Consider the following 13,853-nt stretch of genomic DNA (forward strand, 5'->3'; position numbering starts at 1 on the left):
TGGGAGTCAAACAACTCATGAGCTGATGCAATACTCACAACTCATATAGCTTGAGCTAGACTTTAGGTTGTGCCCAGTACAAATATCCCTAATTTAGTTGCAACCTCAAGAGCAATTCTCACTCCTAGGAAATAATATATAGCAACTTGAAAAAATACAGAAGTTGCAACAAACATTAAATAAATCACAGACAGGCGTTTCTATATAAAATAAAAGGCCATGATAATAGTACAGACAAAAAGAAGCATATAGCTGTTGCAATTAGTCTCGATTTTTAGTGTTAAAAATTTATGATATAAACTTGACAGTAAAAACTGTTAAAATTACACAGGAAGCAAAAGGAAAAAAAAAAGATGGTTTGACTGACTAAAGTCTAAAGATTTGTTGCATTGAACTCAATTACCACAAACTCGACTCATATTATAGCTTCGAAATCGTAATCCACAACATGCATGAGAAAAAAAACCCTAACAATAATACCTTTGTAGTATCTGTGATGTTGGGGGTCATCTTTGCCCAAACTGGACCTGTGGCTTTTGCATTGATATATTCACAAACTTCTCCCAGTAGTTCAGTGTCTTGACCAACTGCCGCACCCATTTTACGCTCTGGCATACCATGGGGACATGAAAAGTGATCTCAATTGCATCCTAAAAAATTATACATCTTTAGACACAAAACTGATTACCAACCGAGGAAACCATGTCGATACGAAAAAATAGTAAAGACAAATGTTAACTTACTATTCCAGTTTGCTCAACTCTGTCAATAAGTTCCTCCTAGGAAGCTCTGTTGCACTCTTCCATGATTGAAGCAATTAGAATGCGATCTGGATACTCTTCTTATAGCTGTTAAAATTTTTTGTAACATTGTTTCTAGAGGTCGGTCACTTATAAGTTCAATATTCTGCCACCCAATTATCTGGCCTAGGCCTGAGCCATTTGCATCTGCTTGCAATCGTGCATATCGAGGAGTTACATTGACAACTTTGGCCACACCTAATGACACCTAGATATCACAGTAAAATACAATCAATGTATAAATCAAGTAGTCTTTTGCCATTCAAATAATAGAGGTTTTATGTTTATGCACATGAATCTATGTTGCACGTGATTATAGGTAAGCATAATTATTACTATTAGTGTCCTCTCTTGCCTTTATAAAAAAGTAATTAGGGGATAATTAGTAAAATTAGACACATATGACATTTTTGTAAGACAAATACCAAACATAAAACTGATATCAACAAAAGTCTAAAACGATTTATACTGGAAAACGTAGGGATAAATTTAGCAGGAAAATATTAAAATTGTGTTACTCTATGGAACTCTTTTGCCTACATAGTGGAATATTTTGATCTGCTGCCATGAATTGATTTTTAGCAGATACTTGATAAACTCTTCCCTATAAAGCAAAGTGATTATGTTGATTCCTGGCTTCAGGGGTGGGCAATAGCCATCATTTTATTGCAATTTACTCTTTCTGAGAGACAAATGTGCAAGTCATTTATGTTATAGTTTTTCAAAATATTTCAGGTTGTGTATTACAATTTACCAGTACATCCTAATAAGTGAAATTTAAATAACATAACTGTACAACATCTCTAGTGAAAGTGAGGGCAATGAATATCAGATTGATTGAAAAACATACGTAGTACACAGTTATATAGAAAAAAACATATAAATTTTTATATGTCAAATATTTTACATTTTGGCACCATTATCATTTTAATGAAATGAGACTTGTAGACTTAAATCTTTAAATTTCACAAGGCAATACAAGTTGATGTCGTGTGTACAGTAATAAAGTGATGACGGTGTCTCTGTAAAAGTTCCTCTACTGCTAGAATTCATAAGGTACTTTCTTATTTCGGTCAAGAGAGTTAATCGGGTACATTTGTACTGAAAACATATGTAGTAATCCTTCACACAACATACAAGAATACCAGAAAGTTGGGTACAAGATAAATTGATTGGGCATATCTAAAGTGAATAATAAAATGTTGAAATTACGCTATATTTTACGAACTCTACACACATTACAATTTACAGGTTAGTTATGGTTTAAGAAAATTATTGATCGTCCTTGATTTTTTTTTATATTTTACCTATTATTATTATCCAATAATGATACCCATTTTACAGACAATAAACACCAAAATGAATTACCTACACTACTAACATATATGCAGAATAAAGAATCACTCAATCAAGTGTATAAACACATGTATGTCATACTTATTCAGCACAAGCAGCAAATAAAATGGTGCTCAAGTGGCTCAAAATATAATCCTACAACACAAATATTATAATAACAAAAACAAAACAGAATGCTTAACATGTCAGAACACCACAATCCTACACCATGAACTATGAAATGCCCATATATAGATGACTGAGGAATCAATATAGATGTAGCCGCAATTGTAAAGCAAGCACCATCACATATCAAATAAAGAGGTTTGCAATTTGCACGAGTGTACATGTTGTAACATACCTTAGAGCATCCGCAGCATTGATCCAATTGCTACATTGGTCCACGAGAACTGAGAAGTGGCCAGATCATTTCTTTCTTATAGCAGCGTAGCAGGCAAAAGGCAGCCATATCCTTCATGAAAAGTCGAAAATCACTTGGCTGGAAGCACACAATAAATCATGTTTCAACAACAAATTACAAGCATATCATACCAAATACCTCGGCAACAAATTTCACGTGAACAAAATCATGTGAACTATAGAGAGAATTCATTATGACAAAAAAACATCATTCACACATTTTATCAAACAGATGTTGCCTGTTCATGATTATATAACCTGATAATCTATTTAGATACGTACCGGAAGTAGTCACAAACTCCTTCTCATCCCTTTTCTTTTATAACGGAATGAAGTAGTCAGAAGGGCAGAAGCTGTGAAGACAAGCGCCAAAGAAGTCAGATGTATGTGTACAATATATATACACACACAAATAATGGAGGGAAAGAGGAAGCCAAATAGAGATGGAAAAAGACATTGTATGATCAGCGGTTGAAGTGTGTTCACAGAGCAGCTAAAGGAAGATGAAAGACAGGAGTTGAATTCAGGAGCTGGGGGGCTTTTACCGAAGATGGCCAGGTTCAGATGAAGGTTTGGAGGGGTGAATATGTCTTTACATTATAAATAATTTGTTCAAAGTAAAAGGCATCCAGGTTTGGAGGGGTGAATATGTCTTTTTACACTGAATAAATTTGCTCAGGTAAAAGACGTGTTCTCGTATAATAGATATAGTAGATAATTCGTTTGTTTAGTTAACTCTCGTCACTTTTGAAATCAGTTTTATTTCCCGATTTTAAGCAATTTGAAGGTAATTTAGTTTTTGTCATTTAGATTATAAAAATCATCTCAAAATCTTTTGGTCTAATTTGATTAAGTTAAAAATTAAGTTTTCGTGAAAATAAATTTAGTACTTGGAACGAATCTTATATTACTAAAACGGGATCGTGCACTTGCGATTAATTTCAAAATCCTTATTTTGAGCATATCAGTAAGTCTGGTTAGCATAGGATTTTCCTTATATAGACTAGTTCCAAGGTGTAACGCCTGTAATATTTGACTTATATATATTACAGTATTCCATTTTGGTGATATATAAATTTTCGTGTCTTAATTTCTAAATTATGTGAAATTGACTTCTTTTCGTTATATGACTTCCGGATATAGTTAGAATGTACTTGTATGGTTTTTGACGAATAAATTTCGCTACGCGATTAAATGATATTCTAGTTGCGACAGTTTTGACTTAATATTAATAGATGTGATCGTTGTCGCTACCCGATTTAATAATAAATAGAGATTTAAATGATTTAGTGATATTTGATAAATTGCGACTAGCCGATAGATTTTAACTTGTAAATAGCGAGTTGGAATATTTCTTCCCTATATTTTTCGTGTACTTATATTCTTGCCATATTATTTTATGTGGTGTGTATATAAGAGCTCTCATTGGACTTATTCTTTTTAAATTCATCCTTTGTCCAAAATTTTTGAAAACTATTTTATTAAGCTTCTAAAATCCCATATTATTTGTGATATTAATTTCATGATTTATGGATTAGTACTTTATTTATTAAAACTTTTTCTTTTTAATCAAAACTTTTAATATTTATCAAATTACTAGAGTGTCCTCACATGCATTTTTGACTAGAATAGTGACCAAGGGTAAGACCATAATTTCATTCTACTTGACCACACTTATTACAACTACACCCTTGCATGCAATTTTCCTACAACTAGCTATAAGGACCTATGAGTAATTTCTACATTCCACTACCAAAATACTAGTCAAGTCAAGCATCAAACACTCCACCACAATCACTCTCTCACACAAAAACTCACACCAAACCCTTTCATCTCTCTCTTCTCTCTCCCTCTCCTCTCCTCTCGGCCGAACCATATACACCCTCATTCCCCACCATTTTTCTTCATTTCTTCACCATTTCCGAGCTTGTCAAGACAAATACTCCACCATCCAAGCTTGTATCTTCATTTTGAGGTTAGATTTCTTGTTGCATGTTGATATTTGGAGCCGAAGTAGGGCCTTGGTTCTTGTGAGCTTAGGGTCTCTACTTTGGTGGCTCCTATAGATGATCAAGAAGTGATTTTGGAGAGGTTACACACCTCTAATTGACCAAAGCACGCTTGAATCATCACATTTGTCAATGACTCTAAAGAAGAGCCGAATGTATGTATGTTTGTACTCGGAAAGTTCATGGTTTTGGGATTGGTTTCTTGAATATTCGAAGGGTATGATGATGTGGTGAGATTTTAGTGTATTTTCAGCCCTTTCATGATTTTTATTTTGGTGATATAGCATGAATTAGAGCTTGTGTAAAAGTTTCTAGTGATGCATGTTGAAACTGAAGTGAAATGCCATGATTTTGGATTTTTTATGAGATTTTTATGTATTTCATGCCATGATTCTTGTGAGAAATTGTTAGTTTATAACATTCATGATAGTATATAATGATAATCAGTAGCTATTGTGTGAATACCATGATGTTATATTCGAAAATTTGCTCAAGAATGCTCTATAGAAATCTGCTCTGTTTCTGCTCCATATTTGCCTCGGTTTTGTGCTTATAAGTGGCCAAATTTTGTGGTATCTTCCTTTGTGAAGATAGTCAATAAGTATATGTATATTTTAGAGTAGGATTGGTGGCTTGGTTGTTTGGTTTATGGAGTTTTGAAGGGAGTTAAGGTGGAAGGAGACACACACACACTAAGGCAGATTTTTGCACTATAGAAAACTAGAGAATTGGATGTGTCATGCTTAGGCCCTCATAGGCCTGAGTCTCCTGGAGTTGGGACTTGGTATGTATAAGTCTCCAGTAGCCTTAGAATTCATAAAAACATTGATTTAGGTAGATGCACACACACATTTCAGGGTACACCCCAAAACAAGGCACTTTGTGGTCATTTGCACTTTTGAGTGGTTAAAACCATGTCATTGGTCAGGCCTTCATGGGGCTTGCTTTAGATGAGTTTAATGAGGTCTTAGGAAGCATAAAAGGTCAATAGAATGGATAATTGAGTTAGTTAAGTGAGTTCAAGTTAGTAAAAACAGAGCAGTGCACTTAGCTAGCTAGGCTGCTCTGTGCCAACTTGGCATGGAGGCCTAGAGAGGCCTGAGCAAGGCCTTAGTGTCAAACCAATTGCACAATTTAGATTAAGGTCTTAGGTATCCAGAGGAGTCAAAATTTCACCAAGGCACATGGTGGACACATTTGTTTTTGCCAAGGCCCTCCAAGAGGTGCCAAACTGCCTAAGCAGAATAACCACTAGAATGCATTAGTTTTTAAAGGTCCTTACAAGTAAGGCCTTTGAGTAAAACCACTTCAAAATGTTAGTTTAGGATCATATCAACCTATAGAAATTAATTTGGAGTGAATGCCTTAAGTGGAGATGCCTCATTTCCACTAAAATACACAAGTGTCACACATAGAGTCACATTTTAGAGCTAAGTTAGAATGCATTACATATGAGTGTGTCATCAGTGAGGCCTTGATCTCATATTGAGTCCATGAGTTAGTTTTAAGTCATATTAGATAGTGCAAGATAGTTTAGGTCAATGCACTTAGTATAGATACACCATTCTTGCCAAGGCACAGAAGTGTTGCCAAGGTAAGCATACTAGTAAGCCAATTAGGATGCACTTCTTTTGTGAGTCTTGTGAGGTGGGGCACAAGTGTGCCTTACTCTTATTTGGTTAAGTTGAGGTCAGTAGAGTGTAACTGGGAAGTATTGGTCTTAGACCTTATGTGTTACTTGATTAATTGCTTAAGTGACTTAGGGGATAACTAGAGATTTATTAAGTGATATTAACTAAGTAGTAGAATGCCATGCTTTACTTGTTATGTGCATTACTTGACGAATATGTGATTTGTTATTTAAGCTTAGTGTATATATTTATATATATGTGTGTGTGTGTGTATTTATACACGAAAGGGTAGTTAGCATTGTAGTGACGAGGATACTATTAATTATAGGTGCAAGTAGGAGTCAAGGCAAGGAACCTCTAGAAGATTCAGTGCAAGTGTTCAGTAAGCTTAGTCCAGGCAAGTGGAACTCTATACTCTCCTTTATACTTGTTTAATTGATTATATACCCTGTGAATGAATTATTACTGTTTACGTAGAACTGAATCACCCTATCATCACCCTATGATCAACTTTGGAATTCAATAATACCCATTAATACTTGAATTGACCTTTTCATTTAGTATCACCTTACACCCACATGATTATACTCCAATAGTCCCTAAATTCATATTGAGAACTTGATACTCCACATTAAACTGAATTATCTCTTTTGGAACCCTGATCTTAATAACATTCCCTACTTTAGAAAGATCACTTATATTTAGAAATCACCATTTCTTAAAGACTTGTCTTTGATCAAGACCCCTTTTCGAAATTGAATTGAATTGAAAAAGACCTTAAAAGGAATTGGATAATAATTTTATATTAAGACTGAGGCGCCAGTCAATTATTTGCAGCATCAGTAGCGACCGAGTCTAAGACACATTCGGATATGGGGTTGTCCAGCACATGTGCTGAACAAGAACGCGAGTAAGCTAGAATCTCGTACAGAAGTAAAGTTGTTTGTAGGCTACCCCATGGGAACAAAAGGTTATTTATTTTATAGTCCTAAGAATCGGGATGTCATTGTTAGCACCAATGCAAGATTCTTAGAGGACGACTATATAATGAATCACAAACCCATGAGTAGTATCGTTATAGAGGAACTAGTGGGAGGGACGAATAATGAACCTGTAGTACAAGTAGAACAACCACAGCTGACTGTACAACCTGTCACTAATACCGCGCCAGTTCCTCGTCATAGTGGGAGGGTTGTTCGACAGCCTGATAGATTCATGTTTTTGGGAGAGTCTTCGGACTTGGTCTCTGGTCAACATGATGATGATCCCCAGACATACGAAGAGGCAATACAAGACAAAGATGCAAATCTTTGGCAAAAGGCAATAGATTCTGAGATGGAATCAATGTATTCTAATCAGGTCTGGGAGCTCGTGGAACCACCCAAAGGTATAAAACCTATTAGATGTAAGTGGGTCTACAAGAAAAAGAGGGGATCAGACAAAAAGGTGAAAGCCTGGAAAGCAAGACTTGTTGCGAAAGGGTATACTCAGAAAGAAGGTATCGATTATGAGGAAACCTTTTCGCCGGTAGTCATGCTTAAGTCAATCCGTATTCTTTTATCTATAGCAGCTCATCTCGATTATGAGATTTGGCAAATGGATGTCAAGACAGCTTTCCTTAATGGAAATCTTGAAGAAACCATCTATATGCAGCAACCAGAGGGATTCATTAAAGAACGCCAAGAGCATCTTGTATGTAAGCTGAAGTGTTAGGTCCTGGAACGATTGTAGAAGGGGGGGTTGAATACAATCATCACTTAAAAATAATCGCGGCGGAATAATCTGATTGGAGTTTAGTTTTAAGCTGTCTAAAGCTACTCTGTAATCCAAGATTAAAAACCTAATCAGTTTTTTCATTCTTTTTACATATATGAGTTATATTATTGCAGCTCCAGCTATAGGAGGCTCATTTGCATCCGTTAATGAAGAAAAGCATTCAAGTATTAGTTGGATTCATCTAGTAATGAAGAAAAGTATAATGAAGATATTAATTACAAAACGGAACAACATATGTTGGTAAGAATATCAGGGAAAGGTGTGCTTCAGGTAAAGTTATTTTACAATTGAAATCTTTGATGTATATTTTACCCGGATAAATTTGTTTAGTACTTGGTAGTCCATCGATATTATATCATGATTTAGAAAGTGGTTCATATTATTTTTAATATTTGTAAATGTATTTGCAAAGTGAGAGAGATATCGGGAAAAAAAAACCCAACCAAGACGACCTTTTACATAGCCTAATAGAACTCATAGTAGTGCGTTAGTTATTAAAGTTGCTGAAGAGTCTCCGGGGTTAATTTCTAGGAGTGTGGTATTGTCTGCAATATTAGTTTGGTGTTAATAAAAAGAATGCAATCAAAATCAAGCAGTTGATACGATCAGGTGCAGCATCGAACCATGGCATACAAGTATTACGATCGGGTGCAACATCCCACCATGGCATACTGGTATTAGCTTCTGAGAGTGGCATTTATGTTCATCTTGTGCTCAAGTTTTTTCCAAGTTGGTACTAAAATACATGAGTAGATTGTAGAGTAGTTTGTATTACATCTCATTTATGTTAAGTAAAGATGATTACATTATGGTTTTGCCAAGGAAAGAGTTGTGAAGATTATCTTTTAGGTTTACATAATAAAGAAGCAGATACGAAAGTCCTTTATGAGAGTACATTGAGTAGGCCTGCATCACTTGTTAATCCTAATCTACTTCTTCCTCTTCTTTGGAGGTTGGATTTCTTCATCTTCCTCTTCTTCCTCCTCCTCCGCCTCGTCCTTATCCTCAACTTCCTCTGTCTTGTCCCCCTCATCGTCATCATCATCTTCTTCCTCGTCGTCGTCATTGTTTTGATCATCGCCATCCTCATCTCCGTCTTCATCATCTTCTTCTTCATCCTCCTCATCACCATTCCCTTGTTTGTCACCTTTGCCGGAACCATTCTTTGAGTTTTCTTTATTATTAGACTTGCCGCCATAATCTTCAGAAGACGGGTCTTCCTCACCTTCATCGAAATCACCATCCTCATCGTCATCATTATCATCATCTTCGACTCCTTCAGCATCCAACACTTTAGTGGCGGATGAAATATAATCATCTTCATTGTGTATAGGATACTCGCCAAATCCTTGAAAAAAATCCTGAAATCCCATAATATTACAAAACCAAAATGTTAAGCCAAGGTCAGCAACAATTTATTATTAGGTACTGGAGTTTAAAAGAAATTAGTTGCCGGATTCGCATCATTCAAGTTGCAATATATTGCAAATTGGTTGTCAAGTAGAAGTAAATCTTGTCTGACACGTATTCACTAGGTGGGCCTAACTCGACAAAGTATCTCCGCATGAATATTCCCTAACAGCAGCGATGCCTATTCTTTCACTAGGTGGGCCTAACTCGACAAAGTATCTCCGCACGAATATTCCCTAACAACAGCAATGCCTATTCTATTATTCTTGACTTTTTTTTACGAGGCAGACTTACGTGCCTTACAAATTAATACTCCTTCCTGTCCTACTCTTTTTTTTGTCTTATTTGACTTTGTGTGGTCAAATTGACCGAATTTTGACCGGTGATAAATAATTATTCTTACATGATGTCTAAAAATCGAAAAATACATCTTCAAGTAGAATAAATGTAGATTTTAGTAATATTTTTTTTTTATAATTTTCTTCGATTATTTGATATATGTAAATTTCAGCCAAAATTTAATCAATTTGACCACAAAAAATTAAATAAGACAAAAAAAAGTGGGATGGAGAAAGTATCTATTTTAATAATTCTCGAAATGAGATATAGTTAATCTGTATGTCCCGGAATAACGGAGCGGAATAACGGAGGATAAATCCCCGGACTTTTTATATACAGCCGGTCCCGAAGCCCAAACTCATTTCCAAAAACATATTTTTAGTTCTTTCCAAAGTTCCTGTTTGATATGCTAACATGCACCGTCAAAGATTCTTTCGCAAACCAAATTCATAAACGAGGCTTCACTAATACGAAGTAGTAAGTACTCCCTCTCCCAACTGTATATGCTATTTTTTGACATGATTTTTAAGTCTCGTATAAAATATTATTAAATAAAATTTTTAAATTTTTTTCTGAATAAAAATTTGATATTTAAACTTTTATTCGAAAAAGAACATTTTAATAAAAATATCTTAAAACTATACTTTATATGAGTTTCGAAATACATGCAAACATAAAATTTGAATAACATCATATTTTAATGAATTTTAAACAATATCAACTTAATACCACCAGATTTTGTAGTATAATTTATATTCTCAATCGAATACTTCAAGATTTTAATGAATTTTAGACAATCTCAATTGAATACTCTTGGATATTTAAGAATGAAAAATAATATTTTAAAATCTCAATCGAATACACCCTCAAAGAGTATTTAGAAGAAAAGAGCTCAACTACTTCAGAATAATTTGTTTTAAAAACAAGTTACCAAAATCGGGATGAAGCGAGTAGTACACAAATATACTGATCATTGGTATGCGTCTTTGCAATTAATCAGAAGACTAGAAACAAAATTAGCATGTAAATGGAGAGTGTGGATTATACCTACAACATAAGAGAGAAATGCAATACCCGAAACATGGATTTAACATATATACCAAAGTTATTATTTGTAGCGTATGTTTGGAAAATATAAAGATTTTTGTGGTTTTATTGTCGCAAGCAACAAGTGCTACTCATGCATACAAACAGTCGAAAATATAATGAAGACAAACCCTTGGATCTAGACCTAAACTGAATAATATGGTAAGTAGTGCATATTTATACAACCACTTCTTTTGTCTTAAAAGATTTTTCAATCTTTATCTTTTACGCACTTTTTTAAACTCTTATAAAATATGTTTTTAATTTTTTTTCTAAATAAAAATTTGATGTTTAATTTTTTTAATAAAAATACTATAAAATCTATGTCAGAAAACCCTCGGTAAAAGGTAAACCTAGATAACGAAAGTAATGAGTAAAGTAGTACTGTAATAATTGAACTGACCCGAAGGAGAAGAGCTGAGAGGTGCGCGTTGACTAAAGCGACAAGTAACATGACCACCACTGTCTCCCCAGCGCACGTTACCACTTTCGCCACCTCCATCCGTACACCAATTATAACAACCTGTCACCGTTGGATCACATCATTTCTCAATCACCACCGTTAAAACACTATACTCTACTTTACAAGGTCAAATATAAGACAAACCGCTTGTCAGAGATTATGAATTACATAGATGAAGATTGTGTAAAATTATAAATTATATATCCAGACAACTGAGATTTTTAGCAGTTGTCTGTGTATATAATTATGTTTAAACTTTAATACGCGTGTATTAAAATTTAAACAAAAAAGAGTCGGAGGAAGTTACCAGAAATGTAGATCAAGGCAGATCTGGAGGTTTAAAGAGTCTAAAACCTCAGAGAATGCTGAGAAGAGCAACGTTCATTCTGAGCCGTTGGTAGACGAGTGTGTGTGTTTGGTGTGGTGTAAGAGGGAGGAGGTGAGAGATAGCTGCCCGTCTTTTTTAGGGCACTTCGGGCAGTGTCTTCATCCGTAAATATCTAACTTTTTGGGTTCACAAGTTGGAAAGGTATTCTTCAATTTATTCTCAGCATTTTATTATATTCAGTAGTTGATAATTTCTTATCTTCAAGTTAATATATTCTGTCTGTGATTAAATTCACTACTTTTTTAAATATTGATTATTAGTTTTGTGATTCCAATAAGTTGAATAATATATTTTAAATATTTTTATTGATACAATATGATAATATTTTTTATATATATATAAATTTTAGTCTGGACGTCAATATACTTATATAAAGTAGAAGCGAGGGGCGTGTAGGTGGCGCCTCTCAGATAGCTCCGTTCTATTTTTCTAATTTTATGGAATTTTTGGATGAAAAATATCAAAAATAAAAATTACTTTTTTTAGTTTCAAATATATTGGAAGTAAGTTTCAGAACTGCGTTTTTCAAAATCTGAAATTTTTGGAAGCAAAATATCAAAAATAAAAACTATTTTCTTTTTTGTTTCGGATATATTTGAAGCAAGTTTCAGAACTACTTTTTTTAAAATATCAAAAATAAGATCTACTAACCTTTTTTAGTATCAAAATTATTGGAAGAAAGTCTCAAATTATGTTTTAATTTTAAAAATATCGAAAATAAAAATTACCTTTTATAGTTTCGGATATATCAGAAGAAAGTTTACCTTTTTCAATACATAAAAAATAAAAACTAACTAAATTTAAACTTCTTTTCAATTATTTTGATAAGCAGGTCTTTTCTCAAATCAACCCCTTTAAAATGAGGTCAGACATTATAAAATTTAACATAAACATTTTTTTGTACTCCCTCCGTCTCATTTTATGTGAGCTGGTTTGACTTTCACGGAGATTAAGAAAAAAATAGTAAATGTAGTTGAAAAGTGGGTAAAGTGGTGGGACCTATCAATATTTAATAATAGATTTGAGATAGTGGAGGAAAGTAGTGGGTGTAATAGTGTTTATTTAATAAAAATAGAGTATAAAATATGTAGATAGTGGGTGTAATAGTGAAAAGTAGTGTTCAAAAATAATACGTAAGTATTATAAGTTCATTCGTTTTGGGACGTACCAAAGAGGAAATGAGGTCACATAAAATGGGATGAAGGGAGTACCAATTTATCTTATTCATCTAATACAATAATGAGTCACACTATGCAGATGTTTTGAATGGTCATTGAGATGATTGTCTTTGTCTAGTAAGGGTAAGAGTTTGTCGAATCTCGGAGTCGACAAATCGAAATACGAGAGGAGAATATAGTCTTAACATGTTATTGATGGATGGAAAGGTGAATAAATTAAGTTTTAGTGATATATGTTTATTGGTTATTTTCTTATAATATTTATTTCGTTCATCGGACATGTTTGTTGTTAATTTTTATACGGTTTACTTTGTGTTGAAATATACAGTTGTCAATGATGCCACATCAGCTCAGGTGGTTGAATGACAACTCATAAGTGATGGAATGCCAGCTCATAGAATTCAGTTCGAGTGTTAGTTAGTTAGTTTTTCATGTATATAATCAAACAACATATTGTCATGTATTCATTCATTCAGTTTTCTTCTCAACATTATGTGAAATACAACACTCTCTCTCTAGCTTGATGTTTGGTGTATCAATGGAGTTTGATTAGCTCACTTTTATCGGTATACAGAAAAATATTATTCATACGACAGTTCGACAATATTTGTTTGCTCGGTTTAAGCATCTTTTAAGTGAAAGTTGATTATACAGTATTAAAAATATAAAGATTCTTGCAAGTAAAGATAGTTATAGACCACTATCTCATGGATTTAAATTGACGTTACTGCCGCAAATCAATCCAAAGAAATTGGAGAAAATAGTCATTAATATAACTCTGCATGGATTTGAGTTCATACGTCCCGTCATGATTAATATCCGTATTAAGGACAAGGATATACTCTCAGATATTTTTTTCCCCATACAAAATTTTATATATATATACATACACACACACATATATAAGATCTTAAACTCCATGTTTTATATATAATATTATTTTTATCTTTATATATATAGATGTTGAGTCATGTTTTTGGTTGCTTGACATATGTGGTTGACATCAAAACTGTAAGTG

The 13,853-nt window shown here is 33.7% G+C and overlaps 1 protein-coding gene and 1 long non-coding RNA gene across 3 annotated transcripts; one reads left to right on the forward strand and one right to left on the reverse strand.

Annotated features, from left to right (window-relative positions):
* Positions 1–8,733: 8,733 nt before the first annotated feature.
* On the reverse strand, positions 8,734–11,746 carry LOC108210899 (uncharacterized). 2 transcript variants are annotated; one of them, XM_017382358.2, is made up of 3 exons: positions 11,577–11,746; positions 11,210–11,329; positions 8,734–9,332 (listed from the first exon to the last, which is right to left on the reverse strand). In XM_017382358.2, exons 2-3 carry the CDS (start codon positions 11,306–11,308, stop codon positions 8,901–8,903), a joined length of 531 nt encoding a protein of 176 aa, XP_017237847.1. In that variant the 5' UTR covers positions 11,309–11,329; positions 11,577–11,746; the 3' UTR covers positions 8,734–8,900. The 2 variants fall into 2 exon arrangements, with proteins under 2 accessions (XP_017237847.1, XP_063945363.1); XM_064089293.1 differs by lacking the exon at positions 11,577–11,746 and having other exon boundaries at positions 11,210–11,354.
* LOC108210900 (uncharacterized) lies at positions 11,660–13,359 on the forward strand. The gene is made up of 2 exons (XR_010289975.1): positions 11,660–11,798; positions 13,164–13,359. It is a non-coding gene; the product is annotated as an uncharacterized LOC108210900 (long non-coding RNA).
* The last annotated feature ends 494 nt before the right edge of the window (positions 13,360–13,853 follow it).

Source organism: Daucus carota, chromosome 3 (assembly GCF_001625215.2).
Source record: "Daucus carota subsp. sativus chromosome 3, DH1 v3.0, whole genome shotgun sequence".
NCBI lineage: Eukaryota > Viridiplantae > Streptophyta > Magnoliopsida > Apiales > Apiaceae > Daucus > Daucus carota.